The 26515-nt window shown below is 34.3% G+C and overlaps 1 protein-coding gene and 2 long non-coding RNA genes across 4 annotated transcripts; all 3 read left to right on the top strand.

Moving 5' to 3' along the window:
* The first annotated feature begins 1625 nt into the window (after positions 1 to 1625).
* LOC136812857 (uncharacterized) lies at positions 1626 to 5842 on the top strand. Its single transcript, XR_010847405.1, has 4 exons — positions 1626 to 1673; positions 4802 to 4847; positions 5372 to 5482; positions 5801 to 5842. It is a non-coding gene; the product is annotated as an uncharacterized lncRNA (long non-coding RNA).
* Positions 5843 to 6588: 746 nt separating this feature from the next.
* Positions 6589 to 8784, top strand: LOC136812856 (uncharacterized). The gene is made up of 3 exons (XR_010847404.1): positions 6589 to 6671; positions 7773 to 7850; positions 8470 to 8784. It is a non-coding gene; the product is annotated as an uncharacterized lncRNA (long non-coding RNA).
* Positions 8785 to 11635: 2851 nt separating this feature from the next.
* LOC136812875 (neural cell adhesion molecule 1-like) lies at positions 11636 to 19089 on the top strand. 2 transcript variants are annotated; one of them, XM_067069402.1, is made up of 9 exons: positions 11636 to 11954; positions 12207 to 12413; positions 13267 to 13358; positions 14103 to 14433; positions 15268 to 15498; positions 16109 to 16411; positions 16797 to 16928; positions 17603 to 17786; positions 18795 to 19089. In XM_067069402.1, exons 1-8 carry the CDS (start codon positions 11837 to 11839, stop codon positions 17647 to 17649), a joined length of 1461 nt encoding a protein of 486 aa, XP_066925503.1. In that variant the 5' UTR covers positions 11636 to 11836; the 3' UTR covers positions 17650 to 17786; positions 18795 to 19089. The 2 variants fall into 2 exon arrangements, with proteins under 2 accessions (XP_066925503.1, XP_066925502.1); XM_067069401.1 differs by having other exon boundaries at positions 13264 to 13358.
* The last annotated feature ends 7426 nt before the right edge of the window (positions 19090 to 26515 follow it).

The following is a 26515-nucleotide window of genomic DNA, read 5'->3' as shown; positions in this document are numbered from 1 at the left end:
GAGATAGAATATGGGGATTTGGGATTTATTAACCACCTGTCACTCAAATTTTCCCACCACATACTAATTGACTAAACCTCACTAAAAGTGATGCAATTATTTTCAATTTTCAATTATTTTCTGATGCTTTAATAGACCTTTAAGATTAATTATTTCTAGGTTGACGGTAAATCTTTCAAAATCATAAAATAAATGTTTACACACCAGTGAAAGTAGTAAGTGCTAAAAACAGTAAAAGAATCAATATTATACGTAATTGATTAATGGCCCTTCTAGAAAATCACAACAAAGAATCCTTTATGCTCTAACTGCATCCCATTAAAACAAACCTTCCCCAATCTCTTGCTGGTTATCCCGTAAAAAATATATATAGAGGAGAGATTCCAGAAAAGTATCAAGAATCTTAGTGCGGAAATGGGAATCTCATACAAATCAACGGTACCACTGGAGTTTTTAATGATTCAAAATGAAAATTCTGATTAGCAAAAGAGGTATCAAGATTGATGAAGTTTGATTTAAGCTCAATTAGTTTGATTTATTACCTTGGTTGCCCATTTTTTTTTTCACACTCTGTTGGCTTATTAGTAGACACCCACGCTAAAGCTCAAAGAGCAGGCCAATATCTATCATCCCATCGGTCAAGCGATGTCAATCGAACTGTTTGATTACCGAAACAAATCCAACCGTCATCGAACCAAGAAATTCCAGTTAGTTTGATTGATGTACGATGTGTTTGATTGAGCTGTTGCGCTAGCAATAACTGGAATCATTTGAGCTACAAAAACACTGATTGAACTTAATCGAACTGCAATGTAAGTAATCAAACTTTAATCAAACATCGAACTGAAGATTTTCCGGCAAAGTTCGATTACTGTTAGATTAGGTTCGATAATCGAACACCTATTGTTCGATTTCGTTCGATGAAATGATTCAATTACCAAACCAAAATTGGTTTGATAGGGTTCGGTTGATCATCGCCTGGCATCGTGGAGGAAAAGCTGGAACCTTTACCTAAACCAAACTCATCGAACACCAATCAAACAATCAAACTTCATCAGATAAAAAACTGTCATCAAACTTATATAAAGAAGTATACTTAGTACTTTCGTAAAGAAGAGGGTTTTAGTGGGTTTTATGTGTGAGTGTTGTTGTTGTTGTGTGTAAAATTAACTCTTTTTGTACTACTTACTGAGCATTATCAATTTATTGGTGCATTCACTAACTACACAAACATAAAATACTTAGTAGTAAACGAATAATAAACCTCTAAATACTCTACGAAAGACCAGAAAACATGATAAAAATTTATACAGGTCAAGTTTCAAAATCATACGTGCAATCAAGCAGCCATTAAAAAATTCTCATGATGAAGATAAATGTTTACAAAGGCTTGGTTACACTTCTTGCACTAGCGTATTTTAATTATTGGCAAAAGCGCTGTTTTTTATCTTTGTGAGTGAGTCCACTTTTAGAACATTGGCCGTAGTACGCCCGCAGCCAAACGCCCACGCCATAATTTGCGCCCCAAAATTTTTCTCGCCACACACACACACACACATAGAAAGACTATCGTAATACTTTCGCTATGCGAAATTAATAATGCAAATTTACTTTTCGTTTTGTTCAGGAGAGCATCTTGTCCAACTTGCAAAACATACCACGTTAAAAATTCTGTAAGTTCGTAAAAAGCTTTTTCGATTTTCTTTTGTTGATGATGACTGGCTTCCCCCACAAAAGATGCGCGGTTCCGTATTTAGTGGTCTAGGAGTCGTCTCGTTAGAACTATCTTACACTGAAGTTTATACTACAGATTTTCTTTTAAAGTTATATAATCATTACAGGTCAATCGGTCACGTGGAACACATCAAACTTATCCAGAAGAGTTTGAAATTTATTAATACCGATTTTCTGCCTTTGCAATTTCAAATTTGCAATCAAAATCTACAAACTTATTTACATCTCTGTTTTTTTATAAGAACAAACTATAAAAGAACATAAGACCTCGATGACCAAAATACTATAAACAAGTTAAGAAAACTTTATGGACTTAAAAATGTTTCTCAGGAAATTGCATAATAATACTCACATGGTGAAATGAAGAACATCTTAAGGATATTTTCAGGCTTAAAACTGCAAATTTTTGGATGTTCTTATGAAAAAAACTTGTGCTTTAAACTCAGGTTCATCAAATTGGAGTAATATTCATGAACAAAATTGGTTGAAAATCTAGGAATATGCCAAGAATACCACCATTATGGACTTTAGCAACAGAACTTAACATGCCATTTTTAGAGCATTTCTAACTGTAAATTGCCAACTGCCCATCATTAAGGCTCAAAACTTTCACAAAAATGCTATTTTATGATTTAGTTACGTATTACATGTCAAATTTAGGTTGAGTTAGTACGTATCTTTTTGTAAACGACTTATAGCTTTGATTCATATAGTTTTTTCACCACTACCTATATCTGAAATCTGAAAAGGTGTTCATGACAAGAACCTTAAAACGTTAATATTATTGAGCAGGCTTCAAAAGAGTGCATATTGACTTGAACAGGCATCAAATTTTATGCTTTGCCTGATAAAACTGTTAAAGTTTCATTGAAAATGAAGGCGTATTGTGAAATTTTAGACGTAAAGAAAAATATCTTGAATATCGAAAATATCAGGAACAATTTAAGAACATTTTATAAGGCTTTGTCGACTCAAAAACACCCGATTTTTAAGGAAAATAAATAAAAATACTCACAAAATGTCGAAAATAAAAACATACTAAGAATATTTTTAGGCTTAAAACTCAAAAAGTTAAGAACACCCGAAGGCCTAAAAAAATTTGGATGCTCTCAATTCTTAAATGTACATTTTTCCATTCGTTTGAGAATCTCATGTAAACAGTCATATGGATTGGCAATATGTTCCCAACTTGGCCCCGTACTAGCAGAATTCTTCATGGTCGATCTCGAAATCAAAGTCAACCCTACCGTTAAAAAGCTAAAAATTGTCAATTACCCCCAAGTAAGGCTTGCTCCTTTCACAAAAATGCCATTTTATGCTTGAGGCGTATATACTAAATGTTAAATCTAGTCTTAATTAGGATCCTACCCTAAGAATGCTGTAAGAATATTTTAGGATGATTTTCTCAAAAAAGTTAAAAATATCCATGATTTACACAAATTTAATAAACCATCATCTTCTGGAGAAGGTATTTTTGAGCAACATGCAGTGTGTCTAAATTTAAACTTAATCAGAACAGTATCTGCATTCATGCATTTATTATCACAGAGCTCTTAACACGTTTAAGTTTATATCATATTTCATTACAGAAAATTCATATTTTACCGGCATAATTTTAATATATTAAAAGGATACACCTCCTCAACATAGAACAAAGGGGTACAGACCATTTCTGGAATAGCCCCAAATTGAGAGACAAAATTTACCGCATTACCATTTGTTGTAATCTCTCTCTCATTACCATTTTATCTGCGTTTTTTTAATTCTATATAGCGTTCAGTTTGAGGTCGTTGTTGTTATTTTCTGCCCGCGCAGTTTGATTATTAGCCCGAGAGTGTCATTTGGGCCCGACGCGAAGCGGAGGGCGCAAATGGCACAAGAGGGCTAATAATCAAACTGAAAGGGCAGAATTAATGACAACAACGAACGAAAACTTAACGCTATTACTATTATTATCCATATCGGACATTCAAACAACGTTTTTTTCTAGCGTCAGCCAAGTCTTTTTGCTTCAATGCAATGTCTTCAACAAGTTTTGAGTACCCTTGCGAGCGGGCCGCAAATGACCAAAAAGTGTTTTTTTCTGACGTCGGTTTAGTCTCACCGCTTCAATGCAACGACTTCAATAAAGTTCCGACGGTTAATGATATTTCAGCCCTCTGAAGCGCGACGCCTTATTTTTCTCAGCGCGGGTATGACTATTTGAGTCATAGAACCCTTCAATACCGCCCGCCGTTCGAATCTTTAATGGCTTACTTAATGACCGCTATATGGATAATAATACTTATTAAGCTAATATGAATTATCTATTTAATGATATATAATACCAACAATTGATTGATTACGCATGCGTAAAAGAAAAGTCATTAATTTGTTTAAAGAGTTTATTGAGAACACGCTACTAATGAAAGATTATATCAAAAACGCTCTGAGTAAAATCGTTTAAGATGATTCATTAGTGTTTTTCGTATCTACCATAGAGATAAACAGTCTAGGTTATGGAGTTATGGAATATCCAAATATCTAAGTTAAAGATGGTTTAAATTAAGTCTGAATTTATTTGGATAAAGTTTTACATTTTGAAAGAACAATGGCAGGAAGATATACTTCAAATGCATACAATACATACAATACATACAATACATACAATACTGAAGGCCCGACTGAAGGCTATGATTTCGATCTACTCGAAAGTGATATTGGTCCTGGCTTGACTTGTCCCATATGTACGCTTTTGTTTCGAGATGCTGTGGAGTTGAGATGTAAACATGCCTTTTGTAAAATCTGTTTGGTCAACTGGGAAAAAACCTTTCATAATGAGTATGTTTTGCCTCAAAATCGTTTTTGCTATAAGATATGCGAATCAGATTCGAAGAAACACCTCCGCTTAGCAAATTTTTGTGTAAGGTGACACAATGCAATAAATTTTGTCACCGAGCCCCCCCCCCAAGATGCTTCCCCTAGTAAAACAATAAGATGAATGTTGGAAGGGTTAATATGCTTAAAAGCCTTTTATTACTGTATTTACTGTATTTAGAATTAGTTAAAAACCTTCTTTTGTTTTCAGGGAATCGTCGTGCTCCATCTGCAAGGCTGTGTACGTGAAAGGTTCTGTAAGTAACTTAATAGTTTTCAGGGCAAATAATTAAAATCTTTCTCTATCCTCAAAGAATTAAAAAAACTCTCTGATTGATAACTATATAATTGAATTTTAAATCTTGAGATTTGTAGAGGTTTCACAGGAAAATTTTCCCGTTTGCTTTCACACCTCACAGACCCGGTAGGATTTCTTTCAGCCTGCGGAGATAAAAAATAACGGACTGAAACTCGATGGGGGTTGATATTCCAATATTTTTTATGGCCGGGGATTTCAATTCTTTTGTTTCCAAGTCAGAAAATTCTGTGGAAATGAGAAAAATAGCACAATATTTTGCAGTGAAGATTGGCTTATTTGATTTTTTTCAGTGACAGTGAGAACAAAAATTGGGGTATAATTTACCACTGGGGACGATAATCTGGCCAATTTTTCCAGTGGAAAGGGGTCCCAATGGGTCTGTGAGAAGGGGGTGTATTCTCGCTGTAAGAAGTCAAATATCGGTGAAAGTTTAAATCTAAAAACCTATCTACTTTCACTTAGGCACATCCAGTTGGAGTTTTGGATAGACTGATCAGAGACACGATCAAAGTTTATTGCCAGCAAAAAGAGGGTGGTTGTGACTGGGTTGGCATGATCGATGACTACTGCAAGGTTTTTGAACGGAAAAACTAATCTTGTTAATTTTTTTTGTGTGTTAATTTCAAAGCCGTCAAATACTTGCATACTTATTCGAGCAAGTTACTTACGAAATCTAACCTTTTAGTTTGCATATTTCAGAAAATATGTTTTGAATTCGGTCACATTTTAAGTAATAGATTCTTTCAAAGCTAAGTAATCTAACTACCCAGCTGGCACACAACGTTGTTTCAACATTCATCTAACGTTATATGGACGCTGTAAACGTTAGATAAACGTTGAAACAATGTTGTGTGCCAGCAGGGTAAGGCTTCATCAATTACCACCTTTTAGGGTCATGAAAAGGTCTGCCTGTATGTAACAGTAACCTGTCAACTTGGATGTGGTTTAAAATGTATCAAAAAAGAAATGGAAACGCACAAACTGATTTGTAAATATCGTAATGTTGGCTGCAAGTATTGCAACTCGTCATGGATAAAGGAGATTGAGCTTGAGGTATTTACTTGTTTGTATGTATGGGTACTTTAAGGGCAGAAACTTTCGCGGGCAGAAAGAAAGAAAAGTTGCACAGATAGAACTTTGGCGAATTCATTTAAAATTTACCTTTTTTGGTAACAAAATCTCATAAAACACGCAAAAGTTTAGCAAACAGTGCAAAACTTAATAGGAAAGTTTCTGCCCATAAGGTTTTGTTATTGAACACGTGGCTATACAGGCCAGGCCAAAACCGAAAAAAAAACAAAAATGATTTTAGTTTCAAAAATAGAACCGAGCTTTTAGGCTTTTAGGAAATATCCATATTTTGTGAACCTCGAAAGGATCTCGAAAAATTGTTAGCTCTGGCAGCATGTATTCTTTTATTGGTTTGAACTTGCCATAAAAGAGCCCATTTAGCCAATCGTCTTATAAGGTTTTAAAGAGCTTTAAAAGGTACTAAAGAATTTCCCAATGAAAGGCTGTAACATATTAGTTTAGATATAAACTTATTTCTTTTTTTATGATTTTTGCTCGCCAACAAAAATCATTAAAAAAAAAGAAGTTTATACCTAAACTAGTAACATATGTCTTTGGACGTAAATATATTTAAAAAACAATCGAATGTTTGATTTTCCCTCAGGACCACGTAAAGACGTGTGGGTCATTTCCAGTCAAATGTACCAACACAGGATGTGACAAGTCATTTGAGAGGAGCGACAAAGAATTGGTAAATATTTTAGTGCATAATACCTTAACCCTAGCCAGTTTCTTTTTTTGGTTTGTAAAATACCAATCAAACTAGTGGCCGTTAATTCATATCTACTACTGACCAGAATTTTTAAGTTTATAGCACTTATTTATCTTGAGTTTTTAAGGAAAGCCTCGATAACTGCTTCTCCAAAGATGAGGTCCCTGATAAAAAGGGTAGCCCAGAAACTGGCAACGAAAGATAAATATTGCCAGGGAAATCTCAAGAAAGCAATTATTTTACGTGAATGACAATACCAAGTTTAAAGGTTTTGTTTAAAAAAAAGAGTGATATCGTTTGCTTACTCATCAATCTTAAATCACAAGCTTTTTAACATTGGATAAAAACGGATGTGGAGCAAGATTGGTCAGAAAGAGGAAAGAAAACATTTTTTTGCTTATATCAGCATAATATAACAATAGGCAGACACTGTCCTGATATGAAATGTATAACAGTAATTACTAAACTTTTAATTATGGAAATGTCACTTAAATTGAATCGAAATAATAGACAGACTTTATGTTATGATTCTCTATCATTGACTCTTTTTACAAAGCATTGATGTGAAATATCAACTTTGAACTTCATCCAAGATCTTGGATGGTCGTCATGGTTACTTTTGTCTTGATTGCGCGCTGAATAGAATCTCGATTCGTCGGCACAGCGTCAATATATGATTTTGACCTGTGCTATTCACGGTATACATAAGTATACGGTATACTATTATACCATATTTTTGGTGATCAAAGAGAAACGAAAAAAAAAAAAAAAAAAAAAAAAAAAAAATAAGGATTAAATCAGGGCATGATCTGACTGTTTTCGCACTTTCAGTTGCTCTATTGAATTTATCCAATTGGCTTGAAATTTTGCAAGTGTGCACCAAATATAAATTGGCATCTTTGTGAAAATTTTGGCATTATTGATTACGTCATTGCTATCTGATGACGTCATCCTTCTTTGAAAATGCCAAAAATAGGACCTGCTCTAACTTTTTCACTTTGATTTTTTTGCTCAAGTTTTGTGAGGCAACTCCACTTGACATGTATTTTGATAGCTGTGCAACTTTATCACTCTTTTTAGATGGATAAACATATTCGAGATGATTGTCTGTTTCAAGAAATCAAGTGCAAGTTATACACTGTTGGTTGTCGAACAAAAGTAGGTTGATTTTTTAGACCGAGAGTTCCGGCTTGATAGAACTTTTCATAAATTACGTCACGAACATCAGATGCCTTGTATCCAAATAATTACATGGTGATTAGTCCTGAGCATTAAATATTTCTAAAAGAAAGCAGTTAAGGTTATCCCATGCAATATTCAAACGAGCAATGATGTTCGAAGTAATTTTGAAGGCATTAGTCTGAATTGATAAGTACTCAGACCCAATTCTATCGTTTTCGTTCGTTCGTTCGTTCGTTTCGTTCGTTCGTTCGTTCGTTCGTTCGTTCGTTCGTTCGTTCGTTCGTTCGTTCGTTCGTTCGTTCGTTCGTTCGTTCGTTCGTTCGTTCGTTCGTTCGTTCGTTCGTTCGTTCGTTCGTTCGTTCGTTCGTTCGTTCGTTCGTTCGTTCGTTCGTTCGTTCGTTCGTTCGTTCGTTCGTTCGTTCGTTCGTTCGTTCGTTCGTTCGTTCGTTCGTTCATGAATTTGGTGTTTAAACTTTTTTTAAAAACAAACGACTATTTTGATCGAGTTCGAAGAGTTAAGGTCCGCTCACGTAGATCAATTATATAGTGTAAATGCAAAAGGTAGTCTATAAAAGTATCACTTGTTTATTTTCAGTTTCTCCGGGGAAACAGAGAAGATCACAACAAGGAAGAAATGCAGTACCATTTAACACTACTAATGCAAGATTACACTGTAATGAAGAAAAGAGTTGAATTCTCTGAAGGGAAGCAAAAAATTTTAGAAGAAATTATTTCAAACCAACACGAAAAGATTGTTTCATTGACACAAGAAGTCGAAATGCTGTCAAAGTCATCTGAAGCTCAAGGAATTGGTGAAAATGATTCCACAAGCAGTGAAATTGTTCATTTGAAACAAAATGAAGTTGTGCAAGAAAACCAACCAATTCCTTTCTCATGCAGGATATTTTTTTTTAACGAGGATGACAAATTTTACGAGTTTGGAACAAACTTTCTTTACATTTCAGTGTATTTGAAGAATAACGAGCGTATACAATCTGATATGACAATCCGATTCCCACCTAACTTGAAATCCTTCAATTATGCATGTGGTGATTATAATATGGAAGTTAAAAGTGATACTTTTTCATTTGTGACCGGATTCAGTTTCAGTCAATTATATCTTTACAAGCCCATCTCTGAAGATAATGTTGATTCAATATTCAAAGAGGGATCGCCAAGAGTTTTCATCATGAGTAAAACAAATGATGTATTACAACCGAAAAGCTCTGGTAAAGGTTCATATCGTTTTGATATGGATACAGACAAGTTTGTTTACAAAGAGAATGAAAGTAAATGGATTTTCTTAATTATCAAACTTAATTAGAATAACTTTGTAATGTTGCAATGGCTAGATTCTACACTATCATATTACATGTTTCAACCTCTCGATCGATCAACATTTCGAATTACTTTTCCTTTGTTTATATCTAAAAAAATATAAATCAAGTCATATTATGGCCCCCTGCGGACCTTCAATTCACGCAATTACGCAATTGCTTTATTCCAAATACACGCATTCACGCAAAAGTTTTGTAATTCACGCATTTACGAGAATGAAAAAACCCATTCACGTATTCACGCAAACCGCTGTTGGCGGGCCCATGTTATAAGAAAGCTGATTTTCTGGTTTTTATCGCATCAGTACGAAGAAGGATGTGCTGAAAGCAACCAACTGTGCTTTGACATAAATACTGAAAAATTTGTTTTATAATACTACTTATCGAAAGACTATTACATGACGTTATATTGAATATATTGCTTGATCGATAGAGATAGATAGATATAGATAGATATGTTTTATCGTCTAGAAGCAATACCTCAAAAAAGGAAGCCTTGAAAGGATTCGTCTAAATTCAATAGGAATATCTTATGAATTAGTGTGCACTTTTTTTGCGCAAACCACTTTGCACTTATTCACTAACTATATACATGAAGCATTTATCTGATTAAAAAAATTTAACCACATAATGTCCACTTGCCTTGCCTTGATTCATCCGTGAGGTGAAGCATTAACAAAGTCTTCCTTCCGATTTTTCGATCTGACATGACTGTCAACAAATCTTTACCGGCAAAACCAGTTTCCTCTTCAACAATTGACTTCAGAGTAACATAAGGGCGACCAACACGTCTTGGGGCGTCTGGACGCCAGTATCAATTTACCACACTTTTTTATGTTATCCCATCCTCGTTAATTCCCCCTCATGAAACGGTTGAACCGTTGACCTCAAAGCCCCGAAGATCCGAAACTCCTGAATGGGAAATGAAGTGACATGAAAATTTAGTCATTTTTAGGGTTAAATAATTTTATGACACTTAAACTTTGAAAACAGTTTGATCAAACACTTTGACATTTTTGCTCCACAAAGGCATTTTTTCTGTTGGTTACAAAACTATCTTGTCTTTCATTTTTCCTTAAAGGGATAATCAGATGGTTTGAGATATTTTGCCTATAGATAGCTTCTAGGATTTTAGGAAAAATTTCTAAATTTTTCGGTGTACTTATTTTCCTAACTAAAGTTATACCACTTTGAAATTTTGAACTTTTGCTTGAAAACAATAGAAAAAAGTGTGAAAAGTCCCTGAAAAGTCCCATTTTTCGAGATTTCAAATTGGCATAACTTGAGTTAAGAAAATAAATACACCGAAAAATTTAGAGGTTTTTCCTAAAATCCTAGAAGCTATCTGCAGGCAAAATATCTCAGACCATCTGATTATCCCTTTAACCTTTTGTTACAAATCAATCAAAATCTTTCTTAATAATTCTATTAATATTTACTAAATTCTAAAAACTTCTTGCAACATTTTAACTTTTTGAAGGTTGAAATATTTAAGACTTAAAAGAGTTTGATTAAACACTTTGAAATTTTTGCTTCACAAAGATATGTTTTAAGCTGGGTTTTGTATACAAAACTTTTATTTTCTCTGGAAGATAGAATACACCTCTGTATCAATGACCTGCTTGGGCCCCAGCCCCACTAGAAACACCAATTTCATCCTTGGGGGGGGGGGTCCCGTCAGTATCAGCCCCGTTTGGAGATTGACTTTGATTTCATTCCCATTCGAAATTCACACTGGGGCTGTGAGATAGGGTTGTTAGAATCTAATTGTCTGAAATTTTTCTAAAGTTGCGTGGGGATAATTGAAAACAGTATATGTAGAATATTGATTGACTATGATTAAAGATTTTGTTAAATAAGAGTGATATCCAACAGTACCAGACAATTTCAAAAAATACAAGAAAAAACATAACCCGAAGATCAGCATCCTTCTTAGTTTTTAAATAAAAAACAACAAGAAAGTGTTTTAATAATTTGGAATATTTCGATGACTTCTATCTCATCATTGTCAACCATGATGAGATAGAAGTCATCGAAATATTCCACATTTAAAACACTTTCTTGTTGTTTTTTATTTAAAAACTAAGAAGGATGCTGATCTTCGGGTTATGTTTTTTCTTGTGTTTTAAGAGTGATAACATTTGCTTACTCATCAATTTTAATTCACAAGCTTTTCATATTGATATGGATGTGGAGCAAGATTAGTCAGAAAGAGGAAAAGAAAAACAATTATTTGGTTTATATCAGCATAATATAACAATAGTGTCCACTGATAGTGTCCTGATATGAAATATGTGTCTGGTATGGAACGGGAACACTTATGTAAAAATAAAACCCTTAACCTTCATACTGTATACATTGTATTGACGCACGTAGTAGCAATTTGAGACTTTGGGGCACTTGAAAAATGTCATTTTTGTATATTCCAAACTCGCCAAAACAAAATACATTACGCTTATAAATTTTCCTCTTTTACTTCAGAGGGAGTTATTACTTTTGTACGATTTACGATTTCATACGATTCCAAAAAGATACAAAACACGAAGGAGCGCAGCTACTTCTTTATTGATAGATATTGAAGACAGACTTTGTACATTCTTTATATTTTGAAGATTTTTGGATAACATGGAAAAGCTTTCTTGGCTTTTCGTTTTTTGTTTTGGTTTACTTTCGCTTTACAATTTCCTACAAGTTCAAGAATTACGGGAAAACCGTTTACAAGATTCAAGTGAGATATCGAATGGTATGTTATGAGGGTGTACGTTGATTGGCTTAGAATAGCTCATGATGAGTTTAAAACCTGAAAAGCGAGAGAGAAACTTCAACCTTTCTCAAGCAAGAATGATGCCTTAAGATTTTTATTTCCTTTTACGCGGTATATTTCTCGAAATTTGACATGGATTTGATTTTCAATTTGGTATTTTGTGTAAACCAATGGGAAATAAGTGATCCTTCTATACATTTTACTGAATAATCTACTCATTTTATTCGATAGAGGATGGAAAACAACGGTACCGCAGAGACCTAGAGGAAAATGAGGAAGAAGATATTTGGCGTTTCATTTTCAATAGAGAGAAGTTTACGAAATTAATTCGGAGGATATCGAACGAAACATACCAAGACGAGATTATTCGATCGTTGGCAAAATTTGTTCCGACTGAACGACTTTGTAAAGATTTTGTGGAGAATTGTCGATCGAAGGGTAAGCAATTATTATTATCCACGGTTGATTCTTTCTTCGTCAACCTTTTTTGAGGAAGCCACTGTTTTCGAAAGTCCGTTTTTAAAAAGTACTCGAGTCTCGAATAAATTGTTTGCTTTATTTAGTGTAATTAGTATTCACGAAATATACCATGAAAACAGGATCTGATTGGCTGAAAACTGTTCGTTTAAGAACACATACCCAATCAGTGAGCTTGTTTACGTGATATATTTTTAGTTCACATTTCACTGAATCAAAACAGACAGCCAATTCGTAACCCGTGAAAAATCTCTGAGCATATTGAATTTTTCATATTTGGCACGTGTGAAACGCGAAGTTCTGCCTGATGAAGCCAACAAAACTTTGGCGTGGTATACTTTTTCTGTTAGGCCAACTATCCTCAAGTCTGAAAATTAAAAATTGCAATGAAAAGATTTGATGTTAAGAAGAAAATGAAGACTTATACGAAGAGTATTTCAACTTTGAAAACCTTATTTCAGCAATGAAAAAACATTTGGTTAGCTTGATATAACCACGATTTAAATGATTTTAAATGATCTTTTCCTCTCTCGGAGATGAAAAGGCGCTTGCTATGTCAACTGTTGAATAAATTTTCAAGCAGGGATCAAAATCGACTCGTTTTTTATAAGAGCCTCCAAAATTTTTGAAGCCTTGGGATGTTCTTAATATGTTCTTATTTTCGCCATTTTTTGAGTATTTTTGCCCCTTCTCCTAAAAAATTCAGTGTTCTAGAGTCCGCGAAGCCTTATAATGTTCTTAACATTTTAGCCATCAAAGCCTTATGTTCTTATATAGTTCTTGTATAAAAAAACGAGTATTTTTCTTTCAGCAGAATTCCAGGAAAAAGATTACATCATCAAAACAGAACACAGTAAATCTGGCCTGGAATCTGAGAAAAATAGGAAATTTCTTCGAGGCCCTCCAGTAAGTTCCATTTTAATAAATTGATTCTCATCTCCTCAGTCAGTGTGTGTATGGAACTTAAAATCTAATCTACAATCATGGATAAAAAATATTTGAGACAAAGGGGTTATCCTGGCGAAATTTTAAAAACCACAAATGATTTTTAAGTGCAGCTGGAAAGTAGAGTATTAACTATGAGTTTTAACACGAGACTTAAGACTTAGGAGGACCTTAGGATCAAGAGGACCTTAGGATCTCAGGATTTAAAAGCTCAAATTTGCTCGAATAAGGCTTGAAATATAGCCTAGAAGCCACCGATTCCCTCTTAACTCGAAATATTCAATAAAAGAAAGTGGAAGTGCTAAAATAGCAGTTCTCGCCCAAACTTTAAATTCTGAAAAACGTTAGAATACACTAAAATGTCTCGGCCATAATTGAAGAAAATCAGTCTTTTGGGGGTAGGTAAGTGTGCTGCGTAGTGGGACGGGTAAAAGATAGTTGTGAGTGGGTGCTGATTAAATCTTTCAGCCCGATCCATTTACAAGTTTTCTCTCTACGCTTACCTAACCCCGACGCTCACTTACCTCCCGTGAGACATCGTTTCAGCCCGAATGCGTGCCAGTCTATTTATATAATCGAGAAATTTCATTTCGGGTCATAGCAGAAAGATGTACTGGACATTTATTTAATAGGAAACAAATCTGTTCATTATTATCTCCCAAGAATTTTGATTTTGATTATGAAAACATTACCATTCATTTTTAGGGACCACCAGGACCTCCGGGACCTCAGGGACCTCGAGGACCAGGTCTAGAGTCACCAAAACTTGTTTCAAATTCCTTGAATCATGGATTAGTTAATATCACTAAATCAAAGACTTTCGAGTGTGTTTTTTACGGAAACCCAATACCAGAAGTCTCTTGGGAGAGTTCTGCAAAAGATTTTGAAATATCTTCTGTTCTCAACAAGGAAAAATCCGAAATCAAGACTCAGTTGGTCGTCTACAATACAAGTTGGTCTGACCAAGGTCCTGTCAAATGTTCAGCTAGAAGTATCCTTGGTGAAGCTTCACATTCTGGGAACCTTACCGTGTTGTGTAAGTCTCTTGTATTATTTTACTTCCTATTCTCTCTTCCTGCGCGAATGCCATGCTAAAGCTGAGCTACAGTCCAACCTCTAATTTGCAGACACTATTAAAGAGGTAAAGTAGTGTCCACTTTTTACATACTGGGCCGTCTTTTAGTGTTTTTTTAGTGGTTAATTTGAAGTTTTACTGTAATGGAACTATCACATAAGAGAGATTTTGGATGCCTTAAAACTTAGTTAGGATAGTCAAGAAAATATCTATTCTATTTGGTCGAGTTGTAGCAAGTTCTGAGGCTCATTTTCGTAACTATAGATTCATTCACGGAGCGCCCTATCAGTACTTTGAACTAACTTCCCAATTCTCCTCAAATGACATAGGTTGACCAGCGTGAAGATTTGTTTACTTGCCAAGTGAACCACTACATTTGCCTATGTGGTTAATGACCAATATACTGAGGGGGGGGGGGGTTTCAAGGGGTACCCGATTCCGCAATTCCGCCAATTTTTTCCCCAATTTCCGACAAACTGTCTAAAAATGAACCGAAATTCCGCCACCGAAAATTCCTTTGAAATTCAAGATTTTTGTCAAAAATTCCGCGAATTTTAAATATTCTTTGCCAATTCCAAAATTCCGCAAAACTTTTTGCAAAATTCCATTTTTCCGCACTAAACTTGTCTAATTTTCCGTCTCCGGAGAACCCAATTTCCGTAATTCCGTCTAAATTTTCGCCAAATTCCGCCACTCCCTCCGAAAGAAAGGGTCGATTCTGCTCCTCCGCCAACCATAAACCCCGTCCCTATACTATAGAGCCATTTTCATTTACATTTATCTTTCTCTTACCAGCTAAACCAGTTATTCAAAACCAAAAGACTTTGGTCTTTGCACCGCAGGGGATCAACTTTAGATTCCCTCCTTGTGAAGTTCGTTCAAATCCACCAGCCAAAATCACATGGAAACGTATATTTTGGTCGATGCCTGCAGGACGTTTTGAAGTTCAAGCGAACACTTTGACGATTGGAAATCTTCAATTTTCTGATGAAGGGTTTTATGTTTGTGAGGCTGAGAATTTCTTAGGTAGGTCAATTATCCCAGCTGGCACACAACGTTGTTTCAACGTTTATCTAACGTTCAATGTTGTGTGCCAGCTGGGATGGTATAATTTCTCTTAATCTTCCAAACCCGAGTGTCGTTTATTTAAGTTCAAAATGAGTCCCCATACTTAAGGCTATAGCTCTTGACCACTTGATTTTAAAGGGCATAGGCTATTCTGAAAGAATATGAAAATATCTTTCTAATGGTATTAAAACCAATGTCTAATTCTCAAGCTACAAGCTTTTATGCTAATTATAATTTCTTGAATTAAAAAAAAAGCTAAAGTTTTCAAATTATTTCGCACTGGAAAGATTAAGATGGTTTGCCAATTACATAACACTAAATCGAGCAAGATTCTCAACATAATAGTATAACTGGACTCTGTACAAGGCTGTAAAGATCTTCTTGAAAAAGAAGTTGGTGTCTATATCGAATTAAAACATTATAAGGCCGTTTGGGTGTATTCTGTTTTCTGTTAAAGAGACCACACTATATTTTATCATGTTGAATCAAGACACACATTCAGGGTCGTTATAAGGGACGTCATCATGGCGTTCTAAATTCGCCTTTGGCGTCATCTATTTTCTTCTAGGCAAAGATAAAAGCACGTTACAACTCAAAGTAAAAGCTTTTGAAATGCAAAAAACATCTGTCTCAAGCATCAACATATATCCTAGTGAGATTGCCAACATCAGTTGTTCTGCTCTTGGAAATGCTGTCAAAATGGACGGGAAAATCACAAAGGCAGGAGCTGCAGTGGACTATAAGGTAGATCGTTCGGCAGACAATAACACGATTACTGTGATTGCAAGTGTCAAAGAGAAGGGGGCCTACGTATGCTCGATTTCCAATGCAGAAGAAACACTTGAAGTCGCTGTCTTAGTTCACTATGTCGGTAAGTTTGATTGATATCTAAAATATTGTAAGACTCAAAGTTCTTGAATATTGTGATTGAGTTTCTATAAAATTCTCACAAATCAGACTGCGAAAAGAAATTGAATATTAGTGAATCTAGGAAAACCAGACATACCAATGCTTAAAATGATGTCCAACGCCAGAAGTTTTTGAGATCTCAAAAATAGTCTGTACCTCTGGAAAATAAAAAATCCAGGGTGGTCCGGTTTTTTGAGTGTAAAAATCCAGGGTGGTCCAGTTTTTCAGAGGGAAACAATCCATAGGGTGGTTATCCTGTGTTGAGGAGGTAAAACCCAGGGTAGTTCAAAAAATTAGAAAAAAATCCAGGAAACTGTGTTAATTGATATAAAAATTATCTGTTATAGAGTTGGGTGCATGGAGCAGCTGGTCATGTAATTGTGAAAGTCGAAAAAAAACAAGAAATAGAATCTGCCAAAATGAATCTCCAATGAAAAAGTGTCGTGCTCGGAAAAAGGAAACAACCAGTTGCATTTGCAGTAAGCGAGCTGTAGTAGTTGACACTCAACCTGAGACGACTTAGAATTTTTTTAAATATAGGATACATAGACCCAGTATCTACGGCTAATTTCAAAATTCATTGCCGTACTACGAAGCGATAAACGTGAGAGAGTATATAGCCTTAGGTTGAAACACATTTTTTTATAAGCAACTCTAATTTTCGGCTGATGGCTGGGGTTGCTTAGCATTCTAGCTTATTTTCTGGGCTTAGATCATCCTAAAAGCTTTTACTTTATGAGATAGTGAAATAAGTTTGGCTAAATTCAGTATCGAGCCTTAGCAATCTGGTTGCTTATAAACGATATGTACACTGGCATCAACGAGATAAAAATTGAAATGACGTGGTGTGACAGCTCAAACTGCTCTTTCAGAAGACGCATACAGGAGGGCACTTATTTATAGGTTGACTAACCCTCTCCTCTTCTGAATTCGATACATTTGATGTCTTTGATTTATTTCGATATTATATCTATACTTCAAATTTAACTAGTAAGTGCTTCACAGTAGCGTAGACAGGATAACCCTGAAATTTCCGATTCCGGGGATAAATTTGCTTTGTGCTTATCTACACTACTGCATGAGTATATTAGGTTACTACTGTGTCGAAAATGATTTACGATTTCATTTCATGCTTTCTTTTTCGTTAAAACAGCATGCAAAAATGGTTGGAAAAAGAAATCAAACCCGTTGTTATGCTGACATCACTGTTAGAAATACATGGAACAACGCAGAGCTATTTTGCCAAAGCAGAGGTGGACATCTTGCAAGCATATCAAATAGTGCAGAGAAGGATAACGTCTACAATACTTATGGTGGTAAGCCAAATGTCTGGATAGGTATGTATTTCATCAACCATATTGTAATCAGAGGGTAGGACTATTGTAGAAACCGCCCTAGAGGCGTGTCCATGTACCGTGGGTTCCATACGTTGGAAATAGAATTTACGCAGCAATTCGCTCAGATATTTTCTTATAGCATAGCAGATATGTTCCATCTGTAAGGAACCATAACTTCTACAAATTAGATAAAATTACGGAAAGTGTTTTATACCACACTGGTCAGCTTAAGGGCTCTGACCATAGCCAAAAAATTTGCTGAGGGATTTGAAATAAAACATTTGTTTTGGATTCCTTGACACTTATAGCAAAAAATTGTCTTTACAAGTTGTTTGGAAATTTATTCTATCAAGAGTTATTAAGAATTTAATTACAAAAATGATGTTATGAACTTAACAAAGATGTTAATAGAATGTTATATTACCCTCTTTTGCAAAAATTGCTAAGTTTTAATGGGTAATTAACGTTTTTCTTTTAAATTGTCTGCAAAGAATTGAACTATTTGAATTTTTTCGGAAATACTTTCTAAATTGATGTATCAAAAATTATAACACTGTTTTTCTACAAAAGATTGGGATGTAAAATTGGTCAAAAACCGGTATTTTCAAGAATTTGAGATAAAGAAGCTTTTGCAAAAATTTTCCAAAAAAAATTCAAAATGTTTTTTCTTCGCCGAAAATAAGGTCTTCAAAGTTGAAATACGCTCTATTGCAAAAATCTTCATTTTCTTCTTTATCAAATTTTTTCATTGGGCTTTTTAAATTTAAATACATTTAATTTAGATTCAGGAATAGTTAGCCTAACAGAAAATGTATAACATGCCATAGTTTTCTTGTCTACATCAGGCAGAAATTTATACTTTGTACATGGCAAATATGAGAAATTAACTATGGTCAGAGCCCTTAAAGGGCCAATTTTTAGTTCGAATTACAGAAAAATTCGTGGTTCGAATTACAGAGGGTAGACTTAATCATCGACTTGATTATTTTTCAAAATTTTACATTTAAGGTTTATCTTTTGAAACCGAATGGCAATGGAGTGATGGAAGCCCTGTTGTTTATTATAATAATCTTCAAAAGTCGAGATCTGGTAATGGTAGAAAGGAATGTGTTTCATTCGATGCTGGTGGAAGCTTGTGGGCTCTCCAAAATTGTGATCAAAGATTTATCTTTGTTTGTGAAGCATCAATGCAAGACAATCTTCCTATATAGCGCTTGTATGTCATTTTCATTTGACCTTCTTTGTGTTTTCTACAGTATTAAGCTATAATGTTTTTGTTTTCGCAAGATGATTTTTAATTACACAGTTTTTTTGTTATTAAAATGTCTTAATTTTAGCTGAACCTGGATGTGCTTATCTTTTGACAACTTTTGAGCCTAAAAATCTTTTATTGACGTACTTGAAAAAATTTATTTACTATACATTTTTACCTTGGGTTGTAAGATTTGACCCTCAAGTCAAACAAATCTGCTGCTCAAATTTATAGTTTGAGAGTAAGCTTGACGCAACGTTTAGAATACAATACGAAATAGACCTTATCGAAGTTTTCGATTTTTCTAAAAAAGTGATGCATTGTGGGATTGTTTCGAGTGTATTACAATAGAATTCCCTTGAGGAATTCCTAAGAGATTTCTATTGTAATACACTCGAAACAATCCCACAATGCATCGTTTTTTTAGAAAAATCAAAAACTCCGATAAGGTCTATTGAGTCCACTTGAATTACAAAATAAATATTTCAATAACTCTAAAGGCCTCCTACTCCTACTTGGTAACAACGTAAGGAGCTAGAATTCTAATACACGTTTTTTTATAAGAACAAACTATATAAGAACATAAGGGGGGTTTTCAGGGGTCTTAAATACTGTCATACCGACAAAAATTTGGGTCAAATACCGTAATACCGTCGATAAAAGAAGTCTAATTACCTAAATACCGATACCGGTAGAAAATGAAATACCGTAATCCCGTCGTTTTTTTGGTAATACCGATTACAGTGGGGAAAAAAGGCCCAATACCGTCGTACCGTAAAAGTGAAAAGCCCCCCATAAGGCTTCGATGGTCAAAATGTTAAGAACAAGTTAAGAACATTTTAAGACTTTGTCGGCTCTAAAATACCTGTTTTCTTAGAAAAATGCACAAAAATACCCACAGAATGGTGAAAATAAGAACATGTTAGGAATATTTATAGGTTTAAAACTTAAAAAGTTGAGAACATCCGAAGGCTTCAAAAATTTTGGATGTTCTTATGAAAAGAAACGTGTACCTTACTCTTAGGTGCCAAATAAACGCCCCCCCCCCGCTAGTTAATTTTTCGAAAATTTTCCAACTCCCCCGGACCTTATTAGGACCCCCCGGCTATTAATTTTTAAGAATATTTTTTTAGTTGGCAAAAAGAAGTCCCCTTATTTTGTTCCAAAAAGCCTAATTTTAGCCTATATTTACCTTATTTTTGGGTTTTCAGAAGTATAATTCCCAACCCCCTCCGTTTATTCGAACCCCCCCCCCCCCCGTTTATTTGGCACCTAAGAATAAGTATATTGATTTTGTCGTGTAGTTAATTTGGTGGTTTGCAGAATTTATATTATTTTGTAGGGATTCAAATTGATAGATGGGGAAATTCCAGGCACTTAGGAATAAAAAATAATGTTTTAACTTAAAAAATGCTGATTCCACCATATAGAATTTATATCCTAAAAAGATTTTTTAAATTTCTTCAATCAAAGTTCCCCTAAAAATAGTCCAAATTCATTACTAAGTTACAACAAAACTTTATGGTTTTTGAACTGAAGTTCATTTAATTTTGAATCAATTATTAACGAAACATACAATGCATCATTGAGAACTTGATTCGTTTGATATGTTTTTTTTTCGTTCTTTACTTAGATAAGAAAAAGAGTATATGACAGAGTAAGTCTGTCAAAAAGGAAAATCAGATGTTTTAAATCAGTATTTTGACAACAGACCAATACTTTATGAGTATATTGTTTGCATGTTTGAAAACTATGTTATTGTATTCTGAATTTTCGCTTGAAAAAAAAAACTCTGTATGTTTTAGGGGAAGAATTTTCGCATTTGACGAGGATAAAGCTTTTTAAAATATTTCACGGCTTTTCAAATTATTTCGAGAGAAAAAATTTTGCGGTTTTTTCTTAAATTTTTATTCAAGAATTTCACAATCTTTTGCAAAACAGGCGAGAACTTGACTTATCTCACACCGTAAAGATAAAGTCAAACGAAAGAATAAAGTCGCCCAGTTTTTTTTAATTGGTCTCGGTATATTAGCTTTCGCAAATTAGCCAAGTTTCTAACCTGATGTGTAACCTAATTGTTTTTTCACTGATTTTCGCGAAAAACTGTAAAAACTGGTTATTACGTCATAATCGATGACGTCATAAAAACTAAACATTGAATTTCTCAAGAATGGTTTATCCGATTGTCTTCAAACTTTCACCAAAGAAAAGTCGATCGTTTAAAAAAAGAATTTTTTCAAAATTTTCATGACGTCAGCAGAAATTAGGAAAAAAAGAAAAATCCTATTTTTTACTGACGTACACGTTTTTTTTTTATAAGAACGTCAAAAATTTTCGAAGCCTTCGGATGTTCTTAGTTTTTTGGATTTGAAGCCTAAAAATGTTCTTAAAATGTTCTTATTTTCAGCATTTTTTGAGCATTTTGTTGTAATTTCTTAAGAAAATGCATGTTTTTAAGTCCCCAAAGCCTTCGAATGTTCTTAGAATGTTCTTAATTTTTTGGGCCTCGAAGCCTTATGTTCTTATATAGTTTGTTCTTATAAAAAAAAACGTGTAATCAGAATTTCGAGAAATAATTAGTGCCCACCACGGGATGAAACCCTCCCATTTATCCTCATCCTTCATTGAGGGGTCCTTCATTATGCAAGCATGATTATTTACAGCTATGAACCCTGACCACCATGCTGTTCTCACTTTATACTCATCCATCTGGAATAATTTATTAATAAAACTCCCAACAAAATTCAACTTCCAGGTAATAAGTATCGTTTGTGGCTGCGTTTAGACCAGCCTGGCATTTGTAATTGCTTGCAGTATTCTTTTGAATTCTATTGTTCCGCGCAATTGTTCGGTTTGTCAAATGCCTAATGATGCCAGCGTGTTGGCATTTCGTTGGCATTTGAAATGCCATTTTGAGCAAAGGAATCCCCTTTTCTGGCATTTCAAATCAAACAAAGGAACCAAAAGAAAGAGAAAAAATGACATTTTTGATTATTTAAAGTATTTGCACGTTTTTTATTCAGTTCTTTCTATAGATTGTAAAATTTGCAAGATTTGCCATAGCCTAGCCCTACGGCAAAAAGTTTCAGTCTTAATGACTGCTTTTCATTGTTTGATCTGTCAAAGTTGAACTTGAGGGAATCACCTTTTCAGTAATGACTCTAAAAAGACGATTCCTTAAATGCCATGACAGAAAATACAATGGAAAAGCTATTAAAATCGAATCCCTCATGAGCAAATGCCAAATTACAAATGCCAGTTGGTCTAAACTGTTTTGGGATAAATAACGTTATCAAAAACTTGAGCAAATCGATTTTTTATCTTTTGAAAAAAAAAAGTTAAAACAATAAGCTTTCAGACCAGAGTTTTTTATAAGGACTATGATGATAAGTGATCATTTTACTATAAATTTACTTGTTAGATTGTTTCACTCTTGATTGTTTTATGTTTTGTCTGTTGGTTTCTGGCTAAAAAATCAGCACACGCGCGCGAGTTAAGGCGATTTTTGGTTTAAAATTAAATAATTGAGAAGTACAATACGATTTATATGCCGTTTATAAGTATCACATTGTGTGAACACCACAATGTAATAGCAAATCTTGCGGTTGAATTTGAGTTAAGGGCTCTGACCTTATAAAAAAAAACGTGTAGGTTCTTTAACACTTTTAACAAAGAATTGCCTTTATAAATTTCTTTTTAATCAAATCCCTTAAGAGTAATTAAGAATTTAATTGCAAAAATGACGTTACGAACTTTAAAAAGACGTTAATAATATGTTGCTAATATGTTGTTCTTTTATAAAAAGTGCTAAGTTTTAATGGGTAATTAACCTTTTTGTTTCGAAGTTTTTTTAAACTGTCCCCAAAGAATTGAGCTGTTTTAGATTTTTCGGAAATTTTTTTTTCTTCTTCATCAAAATTTTTTATTGTGATTCTTAAATTTTCAGAATCACGGATAATTGGCCTAACAGAATATGTATAACATGCCACAGTTTGTGGGCTACATCAAGTAGAAATTTATATTTTGTACATGGCAAATATTAAAAATTCACTTTGGTCAGAGCCCTTAAAATTACATCTCCTTAAAAATATGAATTTTTGAGGGAAAACATCCTGAATTATTAATCCATATTTTCCATGTGACCACTAAAATGTCACAAAGATATGACATGAAAATCAATGAGCTCCCAAAAGTGTCGTGAAGAGTTGTTTATCATTCCATGTTTCAAAAATTTCATGACATTTCAAAATTATTTTTTACTACGCGATAGTGACTCTTGAAAGTGTTTTTGGTTGGCAAGATTTTCTTATTCAAAAATAAAATACAGTAGTGTTTCGCTTATTCGAAGTTCCATCATTCGAATCTTTCTATAATTCGAACTCATTCCCTGTCCTAGTCAAGGAGAAACCCTCTTGATATACTTTCTATAATTCAAATCTCTCTGTAATTCGAAGAAATCAGATTTCCCGTTTGATTTCGAATTATCGAGATTCAACTGTGGAAGAAAATGTATAAGTGGGCCAGCTTACTAACCGTTCTATTGGATCTTCAATCGTTGGCTTTTGCTGCTCACTACCTGAGCATCCTCGAACAAAATGGCGTCGTCCTTCCCTCAGAAGACTCGCAAAGCATTGACGCTAGATCACAAATCGAATGCATTTTGAAATGTCGCACAAAATTCAATAAGAAGAATGGGTTCTACACTGAGGATAATTTATGCTTTTGTTCAAATGGGAATTTTGAGTCTTCTGATGATGGTGGTCAAACTGGAACAGCATATTATGAGGTAAATTATTATATTATACTGCATAAACAAAAAATAGTTTTTCTTTTCCTCTTTCTGATCATAGTCAGTAATTAAAATTGATGAGCAAGCAAACGATATCACTCTTAATTAAAAACAAAACCTTTAACTATGAAATGGAAATAAATTTCATCAACACAAGCGGTTCAATATTTGGAGTCAATACGCTTCTTAAAGTTTTAGTATAACTATAATTCAAAACTTTCTAACAACATGTAAGACGGACATACGAAACGGCAATATAACAGGCGTTTCTTTATTTTTTATCCGTTTGTAGGTGAAGAAGCACAAAGTTATTCCTTCCGCACAAGATTTTGAAGTGAAAGAAGGTATGTAATTCATATTCAAAAATTTATACCTTATCGGCCAAAACTTAGTCGGCCTTAATATTAGTCGGCCTTAATTATTAGTCTGCCCTGATTTTAGTCACCTTGTCAAAATTTAGTCACTAAGGGCCGACTAATAATTAAGTTTTGGCCATTTCTTTTTTTTTTTTTTTTTTTTTTTCTTTATTGAAACAAAAACACGTGTACACTACGAACATATTACAAAACATTACTTAAACATAAAATATAGTCCCTCCCCCCGCTAGGAACTAACGTTATATCGCCAGAGGTACTAGACTATGTAAAAATAAATAAATAAGTAAATAAAGAAAAAATCTTGGAGAAGGAAGCTACAATTGTTAGGTAAAAGCCTAAAATAAAGCACCGCTAAACCTTCCAGTTTCGTTAAGAAATTCAACAACAGAACAAAGAATAGATTTATTTAGATTTGAAGTCAAACTTTCATCCCCATATAATAAAAGCCGACAGAAAAAAGGAGGGTTAAGCTGCGGATGAAAAATAATGCCTAGGGTCTGAAGTTTGTCGAACAAAGATTGTCTTGCATGGGAATATATAGAGCAGTGCAGAAGAAAGTGCTGAGTGTTTTCAACAGAGTTACTTCGGCAACCACAGAAAGGGTCTAAAGTGTCGCGGAAGCCATGTCTAAATTTATGCCATTATGCCATTATGCCATTATGGCCATTTCTAAATTTTTAGTCGGCCCAAATTTTTAGTCGGCCCCAATTTTAGTCACCAAGCCAAAATTTAGTCACTCAGGGCCTGACATTATATAGTTGCAAAAGAATTGGTGCAGCTTTTCTAAAGGCTTGGGGACACGAGAACATGGTTTCATTTTTTGTGAGGGAAATACACGCAAGATACACTGATTTTGTCCCAAAGACAAAAGTGCAGATTTCACATTTATTGGTAAAAAGAAAAATGGGGTGGAGACACGAGAAAGCGTTTCAGGTTGGTGGGATGGATCATGCTGCATTGCACCAACGCAAAAAAACTTCTCGTGTCCCCAAGCCTCAAAACATTGACCTTTTTAGGGTTACTTTTAAAGCTGTTTTAGCTTTCTTAGACCAAAGATTTTAGCCTGCACCGCCAAATTACAAAAAAAATCAATGTTCCGACTTAAAAATTCGAAATTTCCATGAACCCAAAGAAAATCAACAGATCCAAGACCAAGCATATAAATAAACTAGCCTGGATATCCAAGCTCAAAATTTTAGAAAAAACAAAATTTACAACAACATACAAAGTTCTAAAATTATAGAGCTTGGTCTCCCTAGAGAATGAAAGTGCAAACCCATGTTTCCTAGCCAACCCAGGGCAGCAAAACAGAAATTAATAGAAAAGTCTTACAAGATCTAAGCCCTATCTTCACTAGCAACTGGAGGACTATCCTCTTTTTGCTTAAGAATTGCTCCGCGCCGTGTAGATTGGCCCTTACGGCTTTAGCGAAGTGAGCGCAAGCAGGCAGACTGCATTCTCATGTGGAGAATGCAAAACGCTCTAGGGAGACCAGGTTGTAAACCAGAACATAAAATATCAAAAACTAGACTGAAATAGTTTACAGCCTGGATATCCAGGCTAATAAATAAGCATGAATTAAGGCTGAAAATGAGATTTTGCTAAGCATATTGGGCCTCGACCCGATTTTCCCGTATGCTTATAAAAAAAAAGTGTACCTTTTAAAACCTACAAAAAATAGAGGTACCCTCTATCTGAAAATTTAGGTGGAATTTGAGGCTGAAACTTTTTGTGTTGAAAGCACAAGACATGTATATGGTTTTTTCCCCAGCAGTGATGTTTTGTAAAAACCAGTTTTCAGTTTTTCACGAGGAAGGGAAAAATGATCTTTTAGCTATTTACCCCTTATAAAATGATTTTTCTCGAATTGCTTTTTATAAAATAGCTCTTTTCACTTATGTTACAATTCGATTATTAGTACATAATTATTTTCAAATCAAATGTTAAAATCAAAATACACCTTAAAAACCTACACTATAACACCTTAAAACCTACACTATTAGACGTTAAAAACTACACTATTACACCTTAAAACCCATACTATTACACCTTAAAACCTACACTATAACACCTTAACATCTACACTATAACACCTTAAAACCCATACTATTACACCTTAAAACCTACACTATAACACCTTAAAACCTACACTATTACACCTTAACATCTACACTATAACACCTTAAAACCTACACTATAACACCTTAAAAGCTACACTATTACCATAACACCTAAAACCCATACTATTACACCTTAAAACTACACTATTACACCTTAAAAACCTACACTATTACACCTTAAACCCCCATAA

Source organism: Clytia hemisphaerica, unplaced genomic scaffold (assembly GCF_902728285.1).
Source record: "Clytia hemisphaerica strain Z4C2 unplaced genomic scaffold, Clytia hemisphaerica genome assembly, whole genome shotgun sequence".
Classification (NCBI taxonomy): Eukaryota; Metazoa; Cnidaria; class Hydrozoa; order Leptothecata; family Clytiidae; genus Clytia; species Clytia hemisphaerica.
This window is presented reverse-complemented; position numbering and strand designations above follow the sequence as displayed.